Source organism: Suricata suricatta, chromosome 16, assembly GCF_006229205.1.
Source record: "Suricata suricatta isolate VVHF042 chromosome 16, meerkat_22Aug2017_6uvM2_HiC, whole genome shotgun sequence".
Classification (NCBI taxonomy): domain Eukaryota; kingdom Metazoa; phylum Chordata; class Mammalia; order Carnivora; family Herpestidae; genus Suricata; species Suricata suricatta.
In genome coordinates, this window is record NC_043715.1 from 17,617,978 (window position 1) to 17,633,686 (window position 15,709).

The 15,709-nt window shown below is 53.6% G+C and overlaps 4 protein-coding genes across 11 annotated transcripts in view; 2 read left to right on the forward strand and 2 right to left on the reverse strand.

The window, feature by feature from the left end:
• Positions 1-2,214, forward strand: part of GFOD2 (glucose-fructose oxidoreductase domain containing 2) — a 38,049-nt gene extending 35,835 nt beyond the window's left edge. For all 4 annotated transcript variants that reach the window (XM_029925090.1, XM_029925093.1, XM_029925092.1 and 1 more), the window contains one exon: positions 637-2,214. In XM_029925090.1, the coding sequence (XP_029780950.1) occupies positions 637-1,535 (899 nt within the window). In that variant the 3' untranslated portion in view covers positions 1,536-2,214. The remainder of the gene's footprint in view (positions 1-636) is intronic.
• Positions 2,215-8,092: 5,878 nt separating this feature from the next.
• C16H16orf86 (chromosome 16 C16orf86 homolog) lies at positions 8,093-10,094 on the reverse strand. Of its 3 annotated transcripts, none has more exons than XM_029926570.1 (4): positions 9,999-10,094; positions 9,334-9,557; positions 8,746-8,963; positions 8,093-8,642 (listed from the first exon to the last, which is right to left on the reverse strand). In XM_029926570.1, the coding sequence occupies exons 2-4, from the start codon at positions 9,546-9,548 to the stop codon at positions 8,233-8,235; spliced, it is 843 nt and encodes a 280-aa protein (XP_029782430.1). In that variant the 5' UTR covers positions 9,549-9,557; positions 9,999-10,094; the 3' UTR covers positions 8,093-8,232. The 3 variants fall into 3 exon arrangements, with proteins under 3 accessions (XP_029782430.1, XP_029782429.1, XP_029782432.1); XM_029926569.1 differs by having other exon boundaries at positions 9,774-10,053; XM_029926572.1 differs by lacking the exon at positions 9,999-10,094 and adding an exon at positions 9,635-9,689.
• ENKD1 (enkurin domain containing 1) lies at positions 10,094-13,599 on the forward strand. Of its 2 annotated transcripts, none has more exons than XM_029926565.1 (8): positions 10,094-10,143; positions 10,375-10,473; positions 10,570-10,764; positions 11,298-11,470; positions 12,501-12,626; positions 12,729-12,892; positions 12,993-13,129; positions 13,227-13,599. In XM_029926565.1, the coding sequence occupies exons 2-8, from the start codon at positions 10,389-10,391 to the stop codon at positions 13,385-13,387; spliced, it is 1,041 nt and encodes a 346-aa protein (XP_029782425.1). In that variant the 5' UTR covers positions 10,094-10,143; positions 10,375-10,388; the 3' UTR covers positions 13,388-13,599. The 2 variants fall into 2 exon arrangements, with proteins under 2 accessions (XP_029782425.1, XP_029782426.1); XM_029926566.1 differs by having other exon boundaries at positions 10,107-10,231.
• Positions 11,874-15,667, reverse strand: PARD6A (par-6 family cell polarity regulator alpha). Of its 2 annotated transcripts, none has more exons than XM_029926567.1 (3): positions 15,514-15,667; positions 14,915-15,137; positions 11,874-14,669 (listed from the first exon to the last, which is right to left on the reverse strand). In XM_029926567.1, the coding sequence occupies exons 1-3, from the start codon at positions 15,574-15,576 to the stop codon at positions 13,918-13,920; spliced, it is 1,038 nt and encodes a 345-aa protein (XP_029782427.1). In that variant the 5' UTR covers positions 15,577-15,667; the 3' UTR covers positions 11,874-13,917. The 2 variants fall into 2 exon arrangements, with proteins under 2 accessions (XP_029782427.1, XP_029782428.1); XM_029926568.1 differs by having other exon boundaries at positions 11,874-14,666; positions 15,514-15,666.
• Between the last annotated feature and the right edge of the window lie 42 nt (positions 15,668-15,709).

Genomic DNA, 15,709 nt, shown 5'->3' on the forward strand with positions numbered 1-15,709 from the left:
GGCTCCAGGCTCTGAACCATCAGCGCAGAGCCTGATGCGGGGCTCCAACTCACCGTGAGATCATGACCTCAGCTGAAGTCAGACACTCAACCAGCTGAGCCAGCCAGGTGCCCCATAAAATTACATACTGTACCTCCTCTCTTTACTTCCCATTCCTGGTTTGCAACTTCTACCTCTACTCCTTTTATTTTCCCTTAAGAATTTATTCCTCTCTGCAGCCTATAGCTTGTTCTCCAGTCCCAGTCACCAAGTACCATTTTTATCCAAACTGTCATCTTCCTCTTGTCCCAGGCCACCATCTGATTGAGGAGGCTTTTCCGAGTTCATTTGCCTTCAAGAAAAGATTTCAAGGCGCCTGGGTAGCTCAATTGGTTAAGCGTCTGACTTCGGCTCAGGTCATGATCTCACGGTTCGTGAGTTGGAGCCCGCGTCGGGCTCTGTGCTGACAGCTAGCTCAGAGCCTGGAGGCTGTCTTCAGATTCTGTATCTGCTGCTCTCTCTGACCCTCCCCTGCTTGCACTCTCTCTCTCTCTCTCTCTCTGTCTCTCAAAAATAAAAAACATTAAAAAAAAAGATTCTTCCCCTCAATGTAAATCCCTTGGAACTTTGAGATTTTTTGGTGTGTTTTATTCTCAGGTATTGGGAAGAATGTGGTTTGTGAGAAGGCAGCAACTTCGGTGGATGCCTTCCGGATGGTGACAGCCTCACGCTACTACCCGCAGCTGATGAGCCTGGTGGGGAATGTGCTGCGCTTTCTGCCTGCCTTCGTGCGCATGAAGCAGCTGATCGCAGAGCACTACGTGGGCGCAGTAATGATCTGCGATGCCCGCATCTACTCAGGCAGCCTGCTCAGCCCCAACTATGGCTGGATCTGCGACGAGCTCATGGGCGGCGGGGGCCTGCACACCATGGGCACCTACATCGTGGACCTGCTGACCCACCTGACTGGCCGGAGAGCTGAGAAGGTGCATGGGCTCCTCAAGACCTTTGTGAGGCAGAACGCAGCCATCCGTGGCATCCGACATGTCACCAGTGATGACTTCTGCTTTTTCCAGATGCTCATGGGTGGAGGCGTGTGCAGCACAGTAACACTTAACTTCAACATGCCGGGTGCCTTTGTGCACGAGGTCATGGTGGTGGGCTCTGCAGGACGCCTTGTTGCCAGAGGAGCTGACCTCTATGGGCAAAAGAACTCTGCCACGCAAGAGGAGCTGCTCCTGAGGGACTCACTGGCTGTGGGTGCGGGGCTGCCTGAGCAGGGGCCCCAGGATGTCCCAGTGCTCTACCTGAAGGGCATGGTCTACATGGTGCAGGCCCTGCGCCAGTCCTTCCAGGGGCAGGGGGACCGCCGCACATGGGACCACACCCCTGTTTCCATGGCCGCCTCATTCGAGGATGGGCTGTACATGCAGAGTGTGGTGGATGCCATCAAAAGGTCAAGCAGATCTGGGGAGTGGGAGGCCGTGGAGGTGCTGACGGAAGAACCTGATGCCAACCAGAACCTGTGCGAAGCGCTACAACGGAATAACCTGTGAGCCTGCACTTGGGCTCCCTGCCGTGGGGCAGAGGGGATGGGGAGGGACCAGAAGCTGAGACAGGAGGTCTTGGCCATTGCACACATAGTATATTTCATTTAATGAGTCAACTTGGGCAGGGTTCTGGTGAAGCCCAAGGTGGCATTGGGAAAACATCCCCTCCAATACTCATTTACTCCTCAAACTTGGAGGGTGGTGACATAGCTGAGGTCTAGCAGCTCCCACCGTGTACCCGGGTGGAGCTGCCCCCAGGTCTCTGCATAGTCATGCTGGTGAGCAGAGCCAGCAAAAGCTTGATTTGGAGGTTGCTTTAGCCTATTTGTGGTCCTAACTAGGTGAGAAAGCACAGCAAGGACCCAGCTTGGCTGATTCCTCGGGCCTGAGGGAAAATGACAAGAAGCCTTGTTTTCATGCCCTTCCTGGGCTAGGGCATCTCAGGAATGGTGAGGGCAGCAAGTCATCCCTCAGGGATCTGCACCTGCCCTCCTTCCCATATGACCAGGCCCTTCCAGCCTCCAGGCTGCCCCTTCTCTGGCAGGGAGGAGTGGATTCTTCATTAGGTAAGCTCTCAGGGGCTGTTGACCTGGGGCAAAGGGTCCCTGATTTGGTGGAGAGGAGACAGGGAGAGTTCTGGAATATCTGATAAATGTTAATAAATAAATCAGAAAGTCTGACACTATGGCATGTGGTTGTTGGTTGGTAAGTTGGGTTTCTTTAATAATGAGAGTCTTGTTTATTGTAGATTATTTATATTTTTCTCTCTCCCTGTGGCTCCACAGCAGGTCTTGCCTGCTCTGGATCCATCACGGTCTAGTGGGCATATTCCGTTGCAACAGAATCCTAGGAGTTCTCCAAGGAGAAATCTTTTCTCACAGAACAAAACTCATGACTTCCTTAATGGGTGCCTGTTGTACCTGCCATGTCAGGAAGATAGGGAGGGTTTAGGGCCTCCCTGGGCTGGAGGTCAGGAAGAGTTTTATTCCTGCAACCTTGGATTTGGCTCTGGGGACCCCTGGAAGAGGGGAGGGGAGGAGTGGTCCTGGGGAGGCTGGATACACTGCCCCTTGGAGTAGGTGCAGCCCAACCTGCCTGACCGTTAGCTGGTCACCAACCATGCTTTTTATTAACTGTTCTACACTGGGACTGCTTTCTAATGAAGTCACTCGGAGGTGAGGTGGGTCAGGGGAGTGGACACACACACCCCTTCATTTCCTCTGCCAGGCTGCCAGGATTAAGCCTAGACTGAACTCTTCCTTCTCTAAATTTCCCTCTCTCCGCCTTGCCCTGGGCTCCTTGCCAGAGAGAGAAAGGCTCAGGGAAATCTCCCCCTTCCTCTTGGCACCCTTTCTAGAAGTCACCAGGCCTATTTTCCTGTGTGTTGTCCTGATTTCAAACTTTGTCCTTGTGAGCTAAAATAACAACGGCTAGTGCTGGAAGTGTGCTTATTGACTACTCCTCTCCTCTCCCCCTTCCCCCATAGACACTTCACACATATTTTTTCATTTAATATCCAAACCACTCTATGGGGTTCTACTATTAATGTTGTCATTATTCAAATCAGGAAACTGAGGCAGAGAGGAACAAAGTTAACTTACCTCCTATAAGTTAAAAGTGATGGAGCCAAAAGGAGCATGGTCAGGGTCATCTGACTATGGACCTGGCCCTGACCTACTCTTTCCTCAGCACCTGCAGACCTCAGAGACTGAGTGCCCAGGCATTGCCCCTCCCCACTCAGATCCTGCCCTCCAGGTTACTGCCTTCTCTCTGCAGCAGAAATCTCAACCTGTCTTCAACTAGGAGGTGCACTACACAGAGCCCTGCAAGGCAGGATGCTGGTAGAGTTGAGAAAGAGAGGCTGCTCCCTTCCTCCTGGGGTGATGAGCTCATCTCCAGGTCAGTCCCTCTGTGTTACTAGGATGATGGGATCTCTCCTAACTTGGGGGATTTACTAAGAAAGCTCATGCAGCTTTCCCAGTTGTACCGGACTCAGGTTTACTGCCCCACAGTAGCACTTCTTAGGTTTTATAGGGCTCTACAGCAAACCCCTTGTTGACAAAGACAGGTTCCCAGAAGTCCTAGGGCAGAATGCAGTGGGCTTGGTGCACAGCTACTTTTGTAGGGACCCTAGGGTCCTCTGTTGGTACTCCCCAGAACCTAGGTCCATGATCATCCTTCAGACATCTTTACCATTATAAATTTCTTGGGTTGGTCCTGGGTAGGAAATGTACCTTAAAGTGGCCCAGGTGCCTGTGGCCTAGTAAGCCAGCAGGGTTCTGGCCCTCTGGGGTGACTGTGCCTGCATGTGGATTCTTCTTGTCCTGCAGCGCCCCCTCCTGGAGGAAGGCAGCGTCAACTCCCAGGTCCTGTTTCATAAATGTCAGAATCTTCCTGGAGTCAGAGTAAAGTAAGTTTTTCCAAGCTTCTGAAAATTGAGTTGATTTTTTTCCATTTCCTTTCCATTCCTTTCCTTCTCTGCTTTTATTTTATGCAGAATTTACTCCTGGGCCACGAGTTTTTATTTCTCTAGTTTCTTCTAGGATATACTTTTCTTCTGTCCAACTTCCTCTTCTGGTTTAGGAACAATCTTCTCCCCCCCACCGTAAGGATCATCTCAGTGTGGCAGGGAGAGCTCATGTATTGATTAATCCAACCATAAGCCCTGTAAGTTCTATGCCACATCTTGGGGGCTTTGCTCAGACCAATGACCAGAGACTCTACATCTAAAACCTTAAGTTCAGTGTTACTCTGCATTTTTAAGCATGTGCAGTAAAAATTCACTCTTTTTGGGCCACCGACCCTGTGTCCAGCCCCACTGTGTGGCCTGGGCACACCTACCAATTCTACCGTTGTAGCGTCGGAACAGCACACACTGCTTTTGCGAAGTGACATCTTTAAGATACTTGGTGGCTTTTCGGATATGCATACCCTTGATGGTCTGGGCAGTTTCACAAGCATTCTTAAAGTGAACTCAAAGATTTGAACCTCTTAATTTGCATGATTTTGTCAGGTTTTCCAGGTCAAGTGAATAGCAAACCATTTTCAGATATATCCTAAGGTCACTTACAGGAAGAGCCAGAAAACTTTCAAAATAACTTTTGCTTATTTTTCAACCCCCAACCAGATGTAGGCCTCCTACTCACCTAGACAATCAACAGTCTCCTCACCTCCCTGTCCCCATTCTTCCTTCCTCATTCTGCCCTTCTCAGTACTGCCCAACTGACCTCTCCAAAATGTCAGGCCAAGGGGTGCCTGGGTGGCTTAATCGGTTGAGCCTCTGACTTCGCCTCAGGTCATGATCTCATGTTGGATTTGAGCCCCGCATCGGGCTCTGTGCTAACAGCTCAGAGCCTGGAGCCTACTTCTGATTCTGTGTCTCCTTCTCTCTCTGCCCCTCCCCACTCAGGCTCTGTCTCAAAAATAAATAAAACAGGGGCGCCTAGGTGGCTCAGTCGGTTTGAGTGTCTGGCTTCGGCTCAGGTCATGATCTCGCGGTTTGTGGGTTCGAGCCCCGCGTCAGGCTCTGTGCTGACAGATAGCTCAGAGCTTGGAACCCATCTTTGGATTCTGTCTCCCCCTCTCTCTGACCCTCCCCTGCTCAAGTTGTTTCTCTCTCAAAAATAAATAAAACATTAAAAAATTTTAAATAAATAAATAAAACATTAAAAAATTTTTTCAAATGTCAGGCCAAGATCCCTCCTTGCCTGCACGCCTTCTCATTACTCCCAGACTTGCCTAACCTGGTGTCCTGACGTCCATGCCTCTGCTTCAGCCATGCTAAATGGCCCTCCTGCGTGAGACTGACATTTTCCATACTAGCAAGGCTTTGTGTCTGTTGTATCCCCTGCTTGGAAGGCCACCCAAATCTCCTTTAAGAGTCAGCTGAAGGGCTGCCTCTTCATTGCTTCCCTAGGCGAACTGGTAGTCCCAGTGCCCACTCCCACTCCAAGGTCCCACATCCTTGGTCCTTTCATCCTGGGTCCTCTGCTCTTCTGTGATACCTGTCTCCTTGTATCGGGAAAACTCGACATTTCCCCCTTAGAATGAGCTTCTAGGAACAATAGTAGTTACTTGTTCCTTTCTGTGGCTACTGTCACTCACCCTGCTTAGATAAACCTATCAGGTTATAGACCTGCAAATATAGATCAGTTCTTTGCTGGTTACTGCTTCCTATGCCATCTGTTGGAAGAGAAAAACAGAACTTCCTTGTCGGTGCTGGCCTAGGTCAGGCCTTAGCCAGAGTTCTCAGGTCCCCAAATCTGCAGGGTTCAGGAAAAGGCACTGCCCCCCAGGTGCTCAGGGTGTGATTTCATGCAAGGCCACGTCTCTCCAGGCCTCTGCTCCCTCAGCCATAAAGTGAGGCAGTCAACTCAGTTATCTTGAAGAGCCCTTTACTTCTGAAAAATCCCAGAGAACCCATGATCATCCCTATGGACAAGATTTGGTCTGCATGGTCCCTGTGGATGGTATCTTCTGGGGTGGTCTAATCACCTAGCCAGGGAAACGTGTGGACAAAAATAATGTCCTGACCCCATGACTTGTCCTGTAGCCTTGCCATCCGGCTAGTAAGCTGAGTGACCCCTAAATGTAGAAGCAGCCTAGGGTGATGTACATTTTCTTTCTACTTCCATCTGGGCCTGCCCACCCTATCCCTTCCAATGACCTTGCCAAACCATTACTTGAGGGGCCCTGCACACGGTTCTGGACTTTGCATGGCCTCAGCCTTTCAGATTCTGACCAATCCTCTGCAACTTCCTTAGCTCCCAACCTTGGTCTCCTTATCTTTGTGCCTTTTATGGGGGCCCTCTGCTAGGTGGGTGCAGTGCAATGATGTACGTACGCCCTTGAGTTCACAACCTAGTCCCAAGAACAGTTCTAACCCACAACGGCAGTAGTAGGTAAATGCTATGACATAGGGCAACACTGGGTGCTGCCTGGCTCACCCACTTCTTTACCAAAGAAGTAAAGGGCCCTGAGTTTTCAAGGTAAGAGTGCACTAGTCAGGTAGAGGGGGTAAAGGAATGAAGGCATTTTAGGCAATAGAAGCCCCATGTGCAGAGTGAAAGTAAGAAAGGTATGACTGATCAGGGACTTTTGGAAGCCACTGAAAAGTTGTGGGATTTTTTTTTTTTTTTCCGAGAGAGAGAGAGAGCGAGCAGAGGAGAGGCAGAGAGAGAGGCACTGAGAATCCCAAGTAGGCTCCACACTGTCAGCACGGAGCCCAATGTGGGGCTCAAACTCACAAAGCGCAAGATCATCTACAAGATCATAACCTGAGCCAAAATCGAGAGTCCAACGCTTAACTGACTGAGCCACCCAGTCACCCTGCCACTGGGCAAGTTTTAAGGCATTTGGAGCAAAAGGAGCAAGATGCCAGTGGGAAGCAACACCATCAGGTTCAGGTGTGTGTGTATCAGGGTCCGTGGAATGGATTGGTTGCGGAAGGGACCACAGGCAGGGAAACTGGTGAGCTCTCACCTGGGGATAACAGTGTCCCAGGGCAAGAGTGCTGACTATGAGATCCGAAAGGTTTTCAATCAAGAGGGCACATTCACCAGCCTTGATGCCTGATTAGCTTGTAGGAATCAATGAGCAAAGAACAGGATGGGCTCTGGGGTGACACCCAGTATTTTGACTTGAACAATTGTGTAGATGAGACACAGGAGGGAAAGCGGATTGGAGGGAGGAGAAATTATTCATTTAATTTGAAATTCTTTATGTTTAAGGTATCTGAGGGACATTCAGGAGGACCAGGAGGTGGCAGGATATGAGGGTTTCCAAAAAGGCCAAGCTGCAGGGCCCCAGGAGAGCATTCACATTCACCACCACCACCACCCCCAGCTGCTGGATATAAGTCACTGATGCCTTTGTTGGCAGGGCCACTCTGGGGGCAAAGTCTGGTTCAGTTGTAGTCCCCAGTATGCGGAAAGCATTCCAGAGACACCACTCTTGGGGCAGGCAAATGAACTCTGACACTTAAGTGGGAGAGCGCAAGTACTGGTCCCTTTGAGGTCAGACAAAATGCAGGCCCCTTCCCTGCAAGACAGGGAGCAAAGCCACGCACCTGCTTCCCGTTACCTGAGAGTCCCTTTCCTTTTCTCTGCATCCCCACTGTTTACCCTGTCTGACCTCAGGTTCATGTGAAGAGCCTTTAAATGGATAGAACTAGGGGCGCCTGGGTGGCTCAGTCGGTTAAGCCTCCGACTTCGGCTCAGGTCAGATCTCATGTTCGGGGGTTCGAGCCCCGTATCAGGCTCTGTGCTGACAGCTAGCTCAGAGCCTGGAGCCTGCTTCGTGTTCCGTGCCTCCTTCTCTCTCTGCCCCTCCCCCTCTCATGCTCTCTGTATCAAAAATTAATAAAAAAAATTTTTTAAAAGTTTTAAAAAAATAAATGGATAGAACTAGGCCCCATTCCTGCAGATTCAGTTACGTCTGGGATAGTGCCCAAGAACCTGTAGTTTTGTCAAGTTCTTGAGTGATCCAGGTGACCAATCAGGCTTCAAACCCTGCACCCACCTTCCCAGCCTCTCTTTAGCCATCTAATTTGGAAAATCATGAAGTCTGAGAAAAGGAAAAATGTTTATTTTCAGGAAATCCAAGGCCCCAAGTAGGGAGAAGAGCCAAATTTCCCCCTCCTCCTGAAGGAGCTGCTGCTCTGGTTCAGGCTTGGGAGAAGCAGCCTCCAGTGGAGGCGGAAAAGTCACTTGTACTGAGGAGAGAGTGGAGGTACGAGTGGGGCAGCACAAACACTCAGCATCTTGTCGATGTCCACTTGGGTTGACTTATCCACCTCAGCCTTGAGGTGGCCGCTGACCCCCAACCTGGGCAAACACCCAGGCTCTTCTCCAACCTCCTCTCCCAGGGGAACCAGAGCATGGGTGGGGGACACGAATGTACTGGGGCAGGACAGAGTGAGGCCTGACCCCAGCTCACCTGCCACGGGCAGCAAAGCCTGCAGTTGCTCCACACCTGCCTCCTCAGGGACCAGGGCCAACGTCAACTCAGGCTCCACATCTGCTTCAGCCTCCCTGTCCCCCTCCCCTGCCTGATTCAGCTCAGGATTGCAATAGTTGATGTACTGGTACAGGGGTCGCAGGCGCTGGGCCTTTCCTGCAAAGACCCGGGGAAGGGCAGGGGCGGGAGCACCAAGCTGTCCCATCTGAGGGGTCCATCAAACAGGAGAGAAAGGGAGGGCCCAGGGGCTGCCACTCACGTTCCAGCCCCAAGGTCTCTGAAGGTGCTGACACTGTGCTGGCCATAGCTGGGAGCACTGGAGCTCCCAGGCTCTTGCGTTTCTTGGCTTTTTTGTGCTGTTTAGCAGATGGTGAGGGCTCAGTCTGGCTACTGTTTGATTCCTCCTTCTGCAGTGGTGGTCCCTGTGGCATCTCAGCTTCAGCCTTGGGATGGGCTTGGTGGCCAGACCCTGGGAGGCTGGGGGACAGGAGGCCTAAGGAGCCAGCCTCCAGCTTTGGCTCCTGTGCCCTGATCACAGGGAATAACCCTGCCTATCCACCGCAGATCCTTGAAAGACCCAGATTCTTGTCACTTTCCTGGTCAGTGAGGGTCTGGGCTGGACAGGGAACTAAAGCTCATGCGAGCTTACCACCCTACAAAGCATGAGACCCCTTCTCTGGATGTTTCCTATGCCAGGGCTCCTTAGGGATAGAGGGAGTGAGAAGTGATGGTGGTGGCAGGAGATAAGGATGCACTGTGTAAGAGTGCAGGATTTTGGGATCCTGCTAGGGTGTGAGCCCAACCTCCCCACCAGCCCTTTAGCCCTTCCCTCTAAAGGCCCCCTCACTTGACTGGCTTCCTCTTCAGACCATGACTGGGCCTCACAATGGAGGCCATAGGCCTGGGTGGGCCTCTCTCCTCTAGCGACTCCACCTCTAGCTTAAGGCTCTCTTCCTCCTGCTTGAGTCGTTCCTCCTGGAGCTCTGGCTCTGAGACTGGGCCTGTTGGGCACTTGTCTTCAAGGCAGGCCTCACAGTCTGATACCAGGCACTGGTCTGCCATCACTGGACACTAAAGGTGACACATAGGTAAATGGTCATTAGGCAAAGGATACAGGGATCAGTCTTAAGACACCCAACATTAAATACCAAACGTGGATGAAGGGCACCGGCCCATGCCCCTCACGCCTGTGGAGCTTGTCCTGGCAGTTAGGGGGCCTCGCACAGAGTTTGGCCTCGTAGAGCACTGCGTACAAGCGCTTGGAAACCACACAGCCTGACAAGTCACCTCAGAGCTCTGAGCGTGGCCACCAGGCGACTCCACGAGCTGTACCGGCCCCGCCGCCGTCCTCTCCTGGGACCCTGGCCACCTCTCAGCCCCTGCTGAGGCCACGGCTGCGCAGGGTCAGTATCTCCACGACGGTTGCTAGCGGGGTGAGGGGCCCGACCTGTGGACCTGACACTGACCCCAGAGACTGGCGGGGCGGAGAGGGCAAGTGGGTGGGAAGTGTACCTGACCGCGGCTCTGCTCCCCCAACCCCAAGTTGGGACTACAAGCCCCAGAAGGCTTTGCGTCAGGGGGCCTTGGCCCCTGACCTCAGGGACGGAAATTATTGTTGCCCGGCAACAGCAAGCCCGGCGGCGGCAAAACTCCTCAGGTGAGCCCGTAGTGCGAGTGCTTCGGAGAAGGGGTCGGGAACGAAGCAAGGAAGTGGGTTAGGAGCGGAAGCAGCGAGCGCTGGCGAGGTCAGACGGCGTGGCAGGGACCGGGAATGGAGGGCACCATTGGGGTCAGGGTCTGGGTCCAGAATCCGGGAGGAGGCACGGGGCTGAGAAAGGGACCAGGGGCCGGAAATGTGTGGCCCAGCAGGCCTCGTACATCGTTTCAGGAGGCGAAGGCAGCATGTGCGAGGGCCCCTCCCGCATCTCTGGGCCAATCCCCCCAGATCCTACGCTCTGCCCTGACTACTACCGGCGGCCAGCCTCGGGTGAGTTAGGGAGTGGCACGGCTGGGTGAGGCCCGAGTGAGGTTTGGGCTCTGATCCACCACTGAGCCTCGCGCTCGGCCCCATCTGGCTTCTCAGCCCAAGGACGCCTTGAGGGAAATGCGCTGAAGCTGGACTTGCTCACTTCGGACCTCGACTTGGATGCCACCCCTTCACACGGCCCCCGCATAGGTCCTGGAACTAGAGAGATCCTGGACTGTGGTTGGCATGGCGTCGGAGGAATGCTCCTGCAATTCGGGGGCATCTCCTTAGGCCCAGGAGCCTCTTCTAAGAGTAAGTTTGGATAGAAGTGGCAGCGAAGCAAGTACGATGAGGTCAAACCCCCGAGATTAAAAGCCTCCCTAGATCTGGGCTCAGGGTTTGCCTCTCTGAGTGTCAGTTTCCCCGCCTATATAAGGAGGAGAAAATGCACTACTTCCTCAAAGGAGAGGACTGAATGCAGTAGTCCCTGGGAAACCCTAGCTCAGCTTAATGAATTCGTGCATCACCAAAACGTGGTCTGTTGAGTGCCTACTGTGTGCCCTCCTTACAGGTGCTAGAAAAACAGTAAACAAGTAAAGAGATGGCTATGATATACAAGATGATAAATGGTGTATTTCACAATAAGAATATAGAAAATAATCAGGGAGAGAAGCAGATAATGACTAGGTCAGGAAGGGAACAAAGTGATGAGGTAGAGTTTGTGTATACTGTTTTAGATGGAGGGATCAGGGAAATCTTTCTGTAGGAAGCAGGGTGTGGGCCTGTGGGAGTTGGGTCTCACGGGCCATATGTAGGGCAGAGTCTGGCCACATTTTTTTTCCCAGGGAAGGGCCCTAAAGACCATGAGAAGGAGAACCTGAAGCGGATCAAAGAGATCCAGAAGCGCTTCCGTGAGCAGGAACGCAGCCGGGAGCAGAGCCAGCCCAGGCCCCTGAAGGCTCTGTGGCACTCCCCCAAATATGACAAAGTGGAGTCCCGGGTCAAGGCCCAGCTGCAGGTACCTGCCTTGGAGAGCCAGAAGCATTGCTCATCTTGTTGACCAACATGCGTTTATACTCTGATCTGAGTTTTGGAGATGAAAACCACAGGGAACTAGGGAAACAGGGGCTAAGAGCTGGTTCTGCTGCAGAGTCAGGCTGGGAGGCTTCCTCAGAAGTGGTGATGGCTTGGGTGATCCTGAGGGGCAAGTAGGAAGTAGGCAAGGGGAGAATTGAGGAGAACCATTCTAGTAAGATGGAACCTCACAGATAGAAGTCCTAAGACCAGAGGGACTATGCTTAGTGGGATGTTGTGTTCAGGTCACTGTGAAAGGAGAGGAGCATGAGTTTAAGCTAAGAAGTCAGCTGGACCCACATCATTACACACACACACACACACACACACACACACACACACAGGAAAACATTTTTCAACCTTTATTTCGAAGGGCAGTGAGAAGGGTAGGGGCAGGGGTATAGTGGTGGGATTGTCTTGCGTAGATAGTAATACCATTTCTCTAGCCAGGGTTCTCAGAAGGAGGAGCAGAATTGAAAGAAGAGACAATAAGGTCATATGCAAATTTGTTGAAGCTGAAGCATTTGTGGGACTCCCAGGGGGTAGGAGTGTGTCCAGGAAGCAGATGGAGAGTCAGGTCTGGATCTGAGCAGTGAGACCCAGGAGTTATTGAGGATTGGGCTGAGGACAGTGAGATCAGGGAAGTGACCCTGGATTTGATGGCTTGGAAGCCAGCTGTGAGTGACCTTGGTGGGGACAGAGCCAGGAGACTTGGCCAGGAAAGAGAGAAAAAGAGAATGGTAGCCAAAGCCAGGACTGAGGTAGAAGGAGGAGTGGTTTGTTGTTTTCTTAAAGATGTGAGAGACACACATATTTAAATGTTCATGGATAGAAGTGCTTCTTCAAGAGGGAGGAGGCCAATAGGACTAGATAGAAATATCCTCACAGGCAGAAGGAACAGAAGCTCAGTTGTATGGCTGGCTTAAGACTCTGACGTCAGCCTGGTGATTCCTCTGCTCTGCCCTACCCCCCAGGAGCCCAATCCAGCCTCTAGAACTGAGCCCGCCCAATTCCTTCGGGCACACTCCCGCTGTGGCCCTGGCCTCCCACCACCCCGTGCCCCCAGTCCTCAGCTAAACCCACCAGGCCACAATGCTAAGGTAAGAGGATATGTGAGGGTCGGGAGGTAGGGCAGGGATCCTGAGGGGTTCAGAAGCACAACACAGTATTGTCTGCCCCATCATGCTTGCCATGTCCTACAGGGGCCAGGCCTGGGTGTGGACTTCATTAGCCACAATGCCCGCACTGCCAAGAGGGCCCCCCGGCGGCATTCCCGCTCGCTGCAGGTCCTGGCACAAGTGCTGGAACAGCAACGGCAAGCCCAGGAGCACTACAATACCACGCAGAAGGGCCACGTGCCCCATTAGTAGGTCCCACTGCCCAACCCTCAGGGCGAGGGGTGCCTATAGAGGGTGGGAAACAACCTACGCCCTGAGACTACCAACGTTGAGCATGTGCATCCACAGCTTGTTGCAACGCAGGGATCTGTGGCGGCGGGAGGCTGAGGCCCGCCAGCATAGCCAGCCAGACCCTGCCATGCCCCCTGGTCACACTTGCATGCCTGAGAACCAGCGGCTGGAGACACTGAGCAATCTGCTCCAGAGTGAGTCCATGGGCAAGGGGTAGGGGGAAGTGGATGAGGAACCCACTGGGGACCATGCACCCCTGCCCAACACGCACTCTTCCTGGGTCCCTTATAGGCCAAAGCCAGTTGCTACGTGAGCTGGTGGTGCTGCCAGCTGGGGCAGACTCGCTTCGGGCCCAGAGCCACCGTGCTGAGCTCGACCGGAAGCTGTTGCAGGTAGAGGAGGCCATCAAGATCTTTTCCCGCCCCAAGGTCTTCGTGAAGATGGATGCCTAACCCCCTTTATGGGGGCATTTATAGGGGTCCTCGGTGAGGATTGCCACACAGTTGCAGAGGGCAGGATCAGGCCCCATCATGGAATGAAGTCCAAAGATAGGAGCAGTGGGGTGGCCAGTATCCCCAGAGCATTTTTCCCAGCCACTGGTGGCTGTAGAAGAACCAGCCCAGCCTCTTAATCACTTTGTCAAAATTAAACCTTTTGTACACAATGGGGTTTGTTTCTGTAATAGCTTTTTTTACCCTAGAAATGCAAAACCTGATGTCCCTCCTGCTCCTTGACTACAGGAAGTTCTCTCTGTTGTCCTCATCCATCCTGCTGTCCTGCCTCGTGTCCAGGGCAGAAGGAAAAATTGTTAGACATGGAGGATGTTAGGGCTAGGGCACAGAAAGACCATGATTCCATTTGTAGAAAACCTTTAATGTTCCCCAGAGTAAGAGGCCCCGGTGAGCAAGCTAAAACCCGCCACTGAGGAAGTCCCTGCGATGTCTCAGCAGCCTGGAGTGGCAAGGGGCTGCATCCTTGCCTGTCAGAGGCTGAAGCCACTACCATCTCCTCGCATGCTACTTCCCCAGCCAGCACTGGCCTGCTCTTGATCCAGGGAGGGCAGAGAGCTGCGGGCACTGGGAAGTAGGCGGCCCTGGCGCAGGTCCCAGCACGGAGGCCCTTGAGACAGCCCATTAGAACAGGGAGTCTGGCGGTTCTCAATGACCAGATCACTGCTATCATCATCACTTTCGGCCTCAGTAGGCCCAGGCCCAGCAGAGGGAGGCCCTGTCAGACGACCAGAAGCCCCACGCACCACATTATTGCGCTGATTGGCTGGCTTGACCGTGACAATGAGGTTGTGGCTGTTGGCGACCATCATGTCCGTCACTTGGTCCAAGGTCTTCCCAGCGACCTCAATACCATTGACCTCGAGGATCTCATCACTGACTGCCAGCAGCCCTGTACTCTCAGCCAGGCCCCCTCGTACCAGACGGGAGATGAAGATGCCTGGAACCCGTTCCAGGCCCTGGGGAGCTACACGTACACTCATGCCATCTCGGATGTAGAAACCCAAGGGGCGGTCAGAACCATGCTTGTGCAGCCGCACCCGTCGGTGGGTCTCAGGAAGTAGGTCCACATCTATTACTGAAGAAACCTGGCGGAAATCTTGGGGCAGGCTAATTAGCAGCGGTGGCCGGGTGCGCAGGGGTGCCACTGGCCGAAGTAGAAGCCCTTTCTTGCGCCGTTGCAGAGAGTTGGAGGCAAAGGCCAGGCCACTGGAGTCGGCTTCTGCTGCAGGACAGGGAGGGGGGTACTGAGATCAGAGACCCTGCTCTCCCATTTGAACCCTTTTCCATCAGGCCCAGGCCTGGGAAAAGAGGCACTGTAGCCATTTCCTACCACTTGGAGGTCAGGGTAAGGGCAGGGACTGAAGAGGGTGAAGGAAGCCTGGATGCCCTGGGCATAGACTAACCCTTGTAGACCTGCCCTGCTGTCCTACCCCACAGAGGCTGCCCACTGTACCCCATCCTCCTCACCCCGCTTCTGTACTAGCAGGCGCAACGGTGGGGGCCCGCTGGCCAGGGCCCGGTGCAGGCTGTCGTCGTTGGTGAGGGGCAGTAGGTCGCCGTGAGCATCTGTATAGCCAAGCAGCACGTCCAGGCCCGGGATCTGGTGCACTGCACGCAGCAACCGCGAAAATTCTTGGAAGCCACTCACCGAAGCGCGGGGCAGCGCGAAGCGTCGGAACTCAGCATCAAACTGGAGGCAGGGGATGGGTGAGAGGAGAGGTCAGCACGGAGCCCGTGCCCTTTCCCATCACTGGTTCGAGGGTGTTAGAGGTCGGAAAGGGCTGTCGCAACAGCTGCAGCCTTGTGCCCAGACCTCAGCTCCAGTACAAGGGACGCTGTCCAAGGTCTTCTCCCCGCCCTCCAGGTACCAAGGCCACAGAGGGACTCTAGAAGCCGGCAGTGGAAAGGAGGATGGATGGAGGAAAAAGAGGAAAACCCAGAGAATGGGACATGAATGATGGAGGTGAGAAAAAGGTGGTGGGGACTAAGAAGCCAGGAAAAGGGAGAATAAGGGAATTGGAAGCGCCTAGGGCCGAGGCCGGAGCCGGGGCCAGAGGGGCCCTTACTTTGCTCTTCACCTCGACGATGTTGTCGGGACTGCGCGCCGGAGTCCTCTGCGGCCTGGCCATGGTGGGGCCGGGCGGGCTGGGGACGGTGCCCCAGGCGGCCCGCGGAGGCGCAGGTGCACAGCCCCGGCCGGCCGGCTCGTGCTGCCCCGCCCCTGGCGGTAGCACTCGCCCCGCCCTCCCATCCTGACCATGA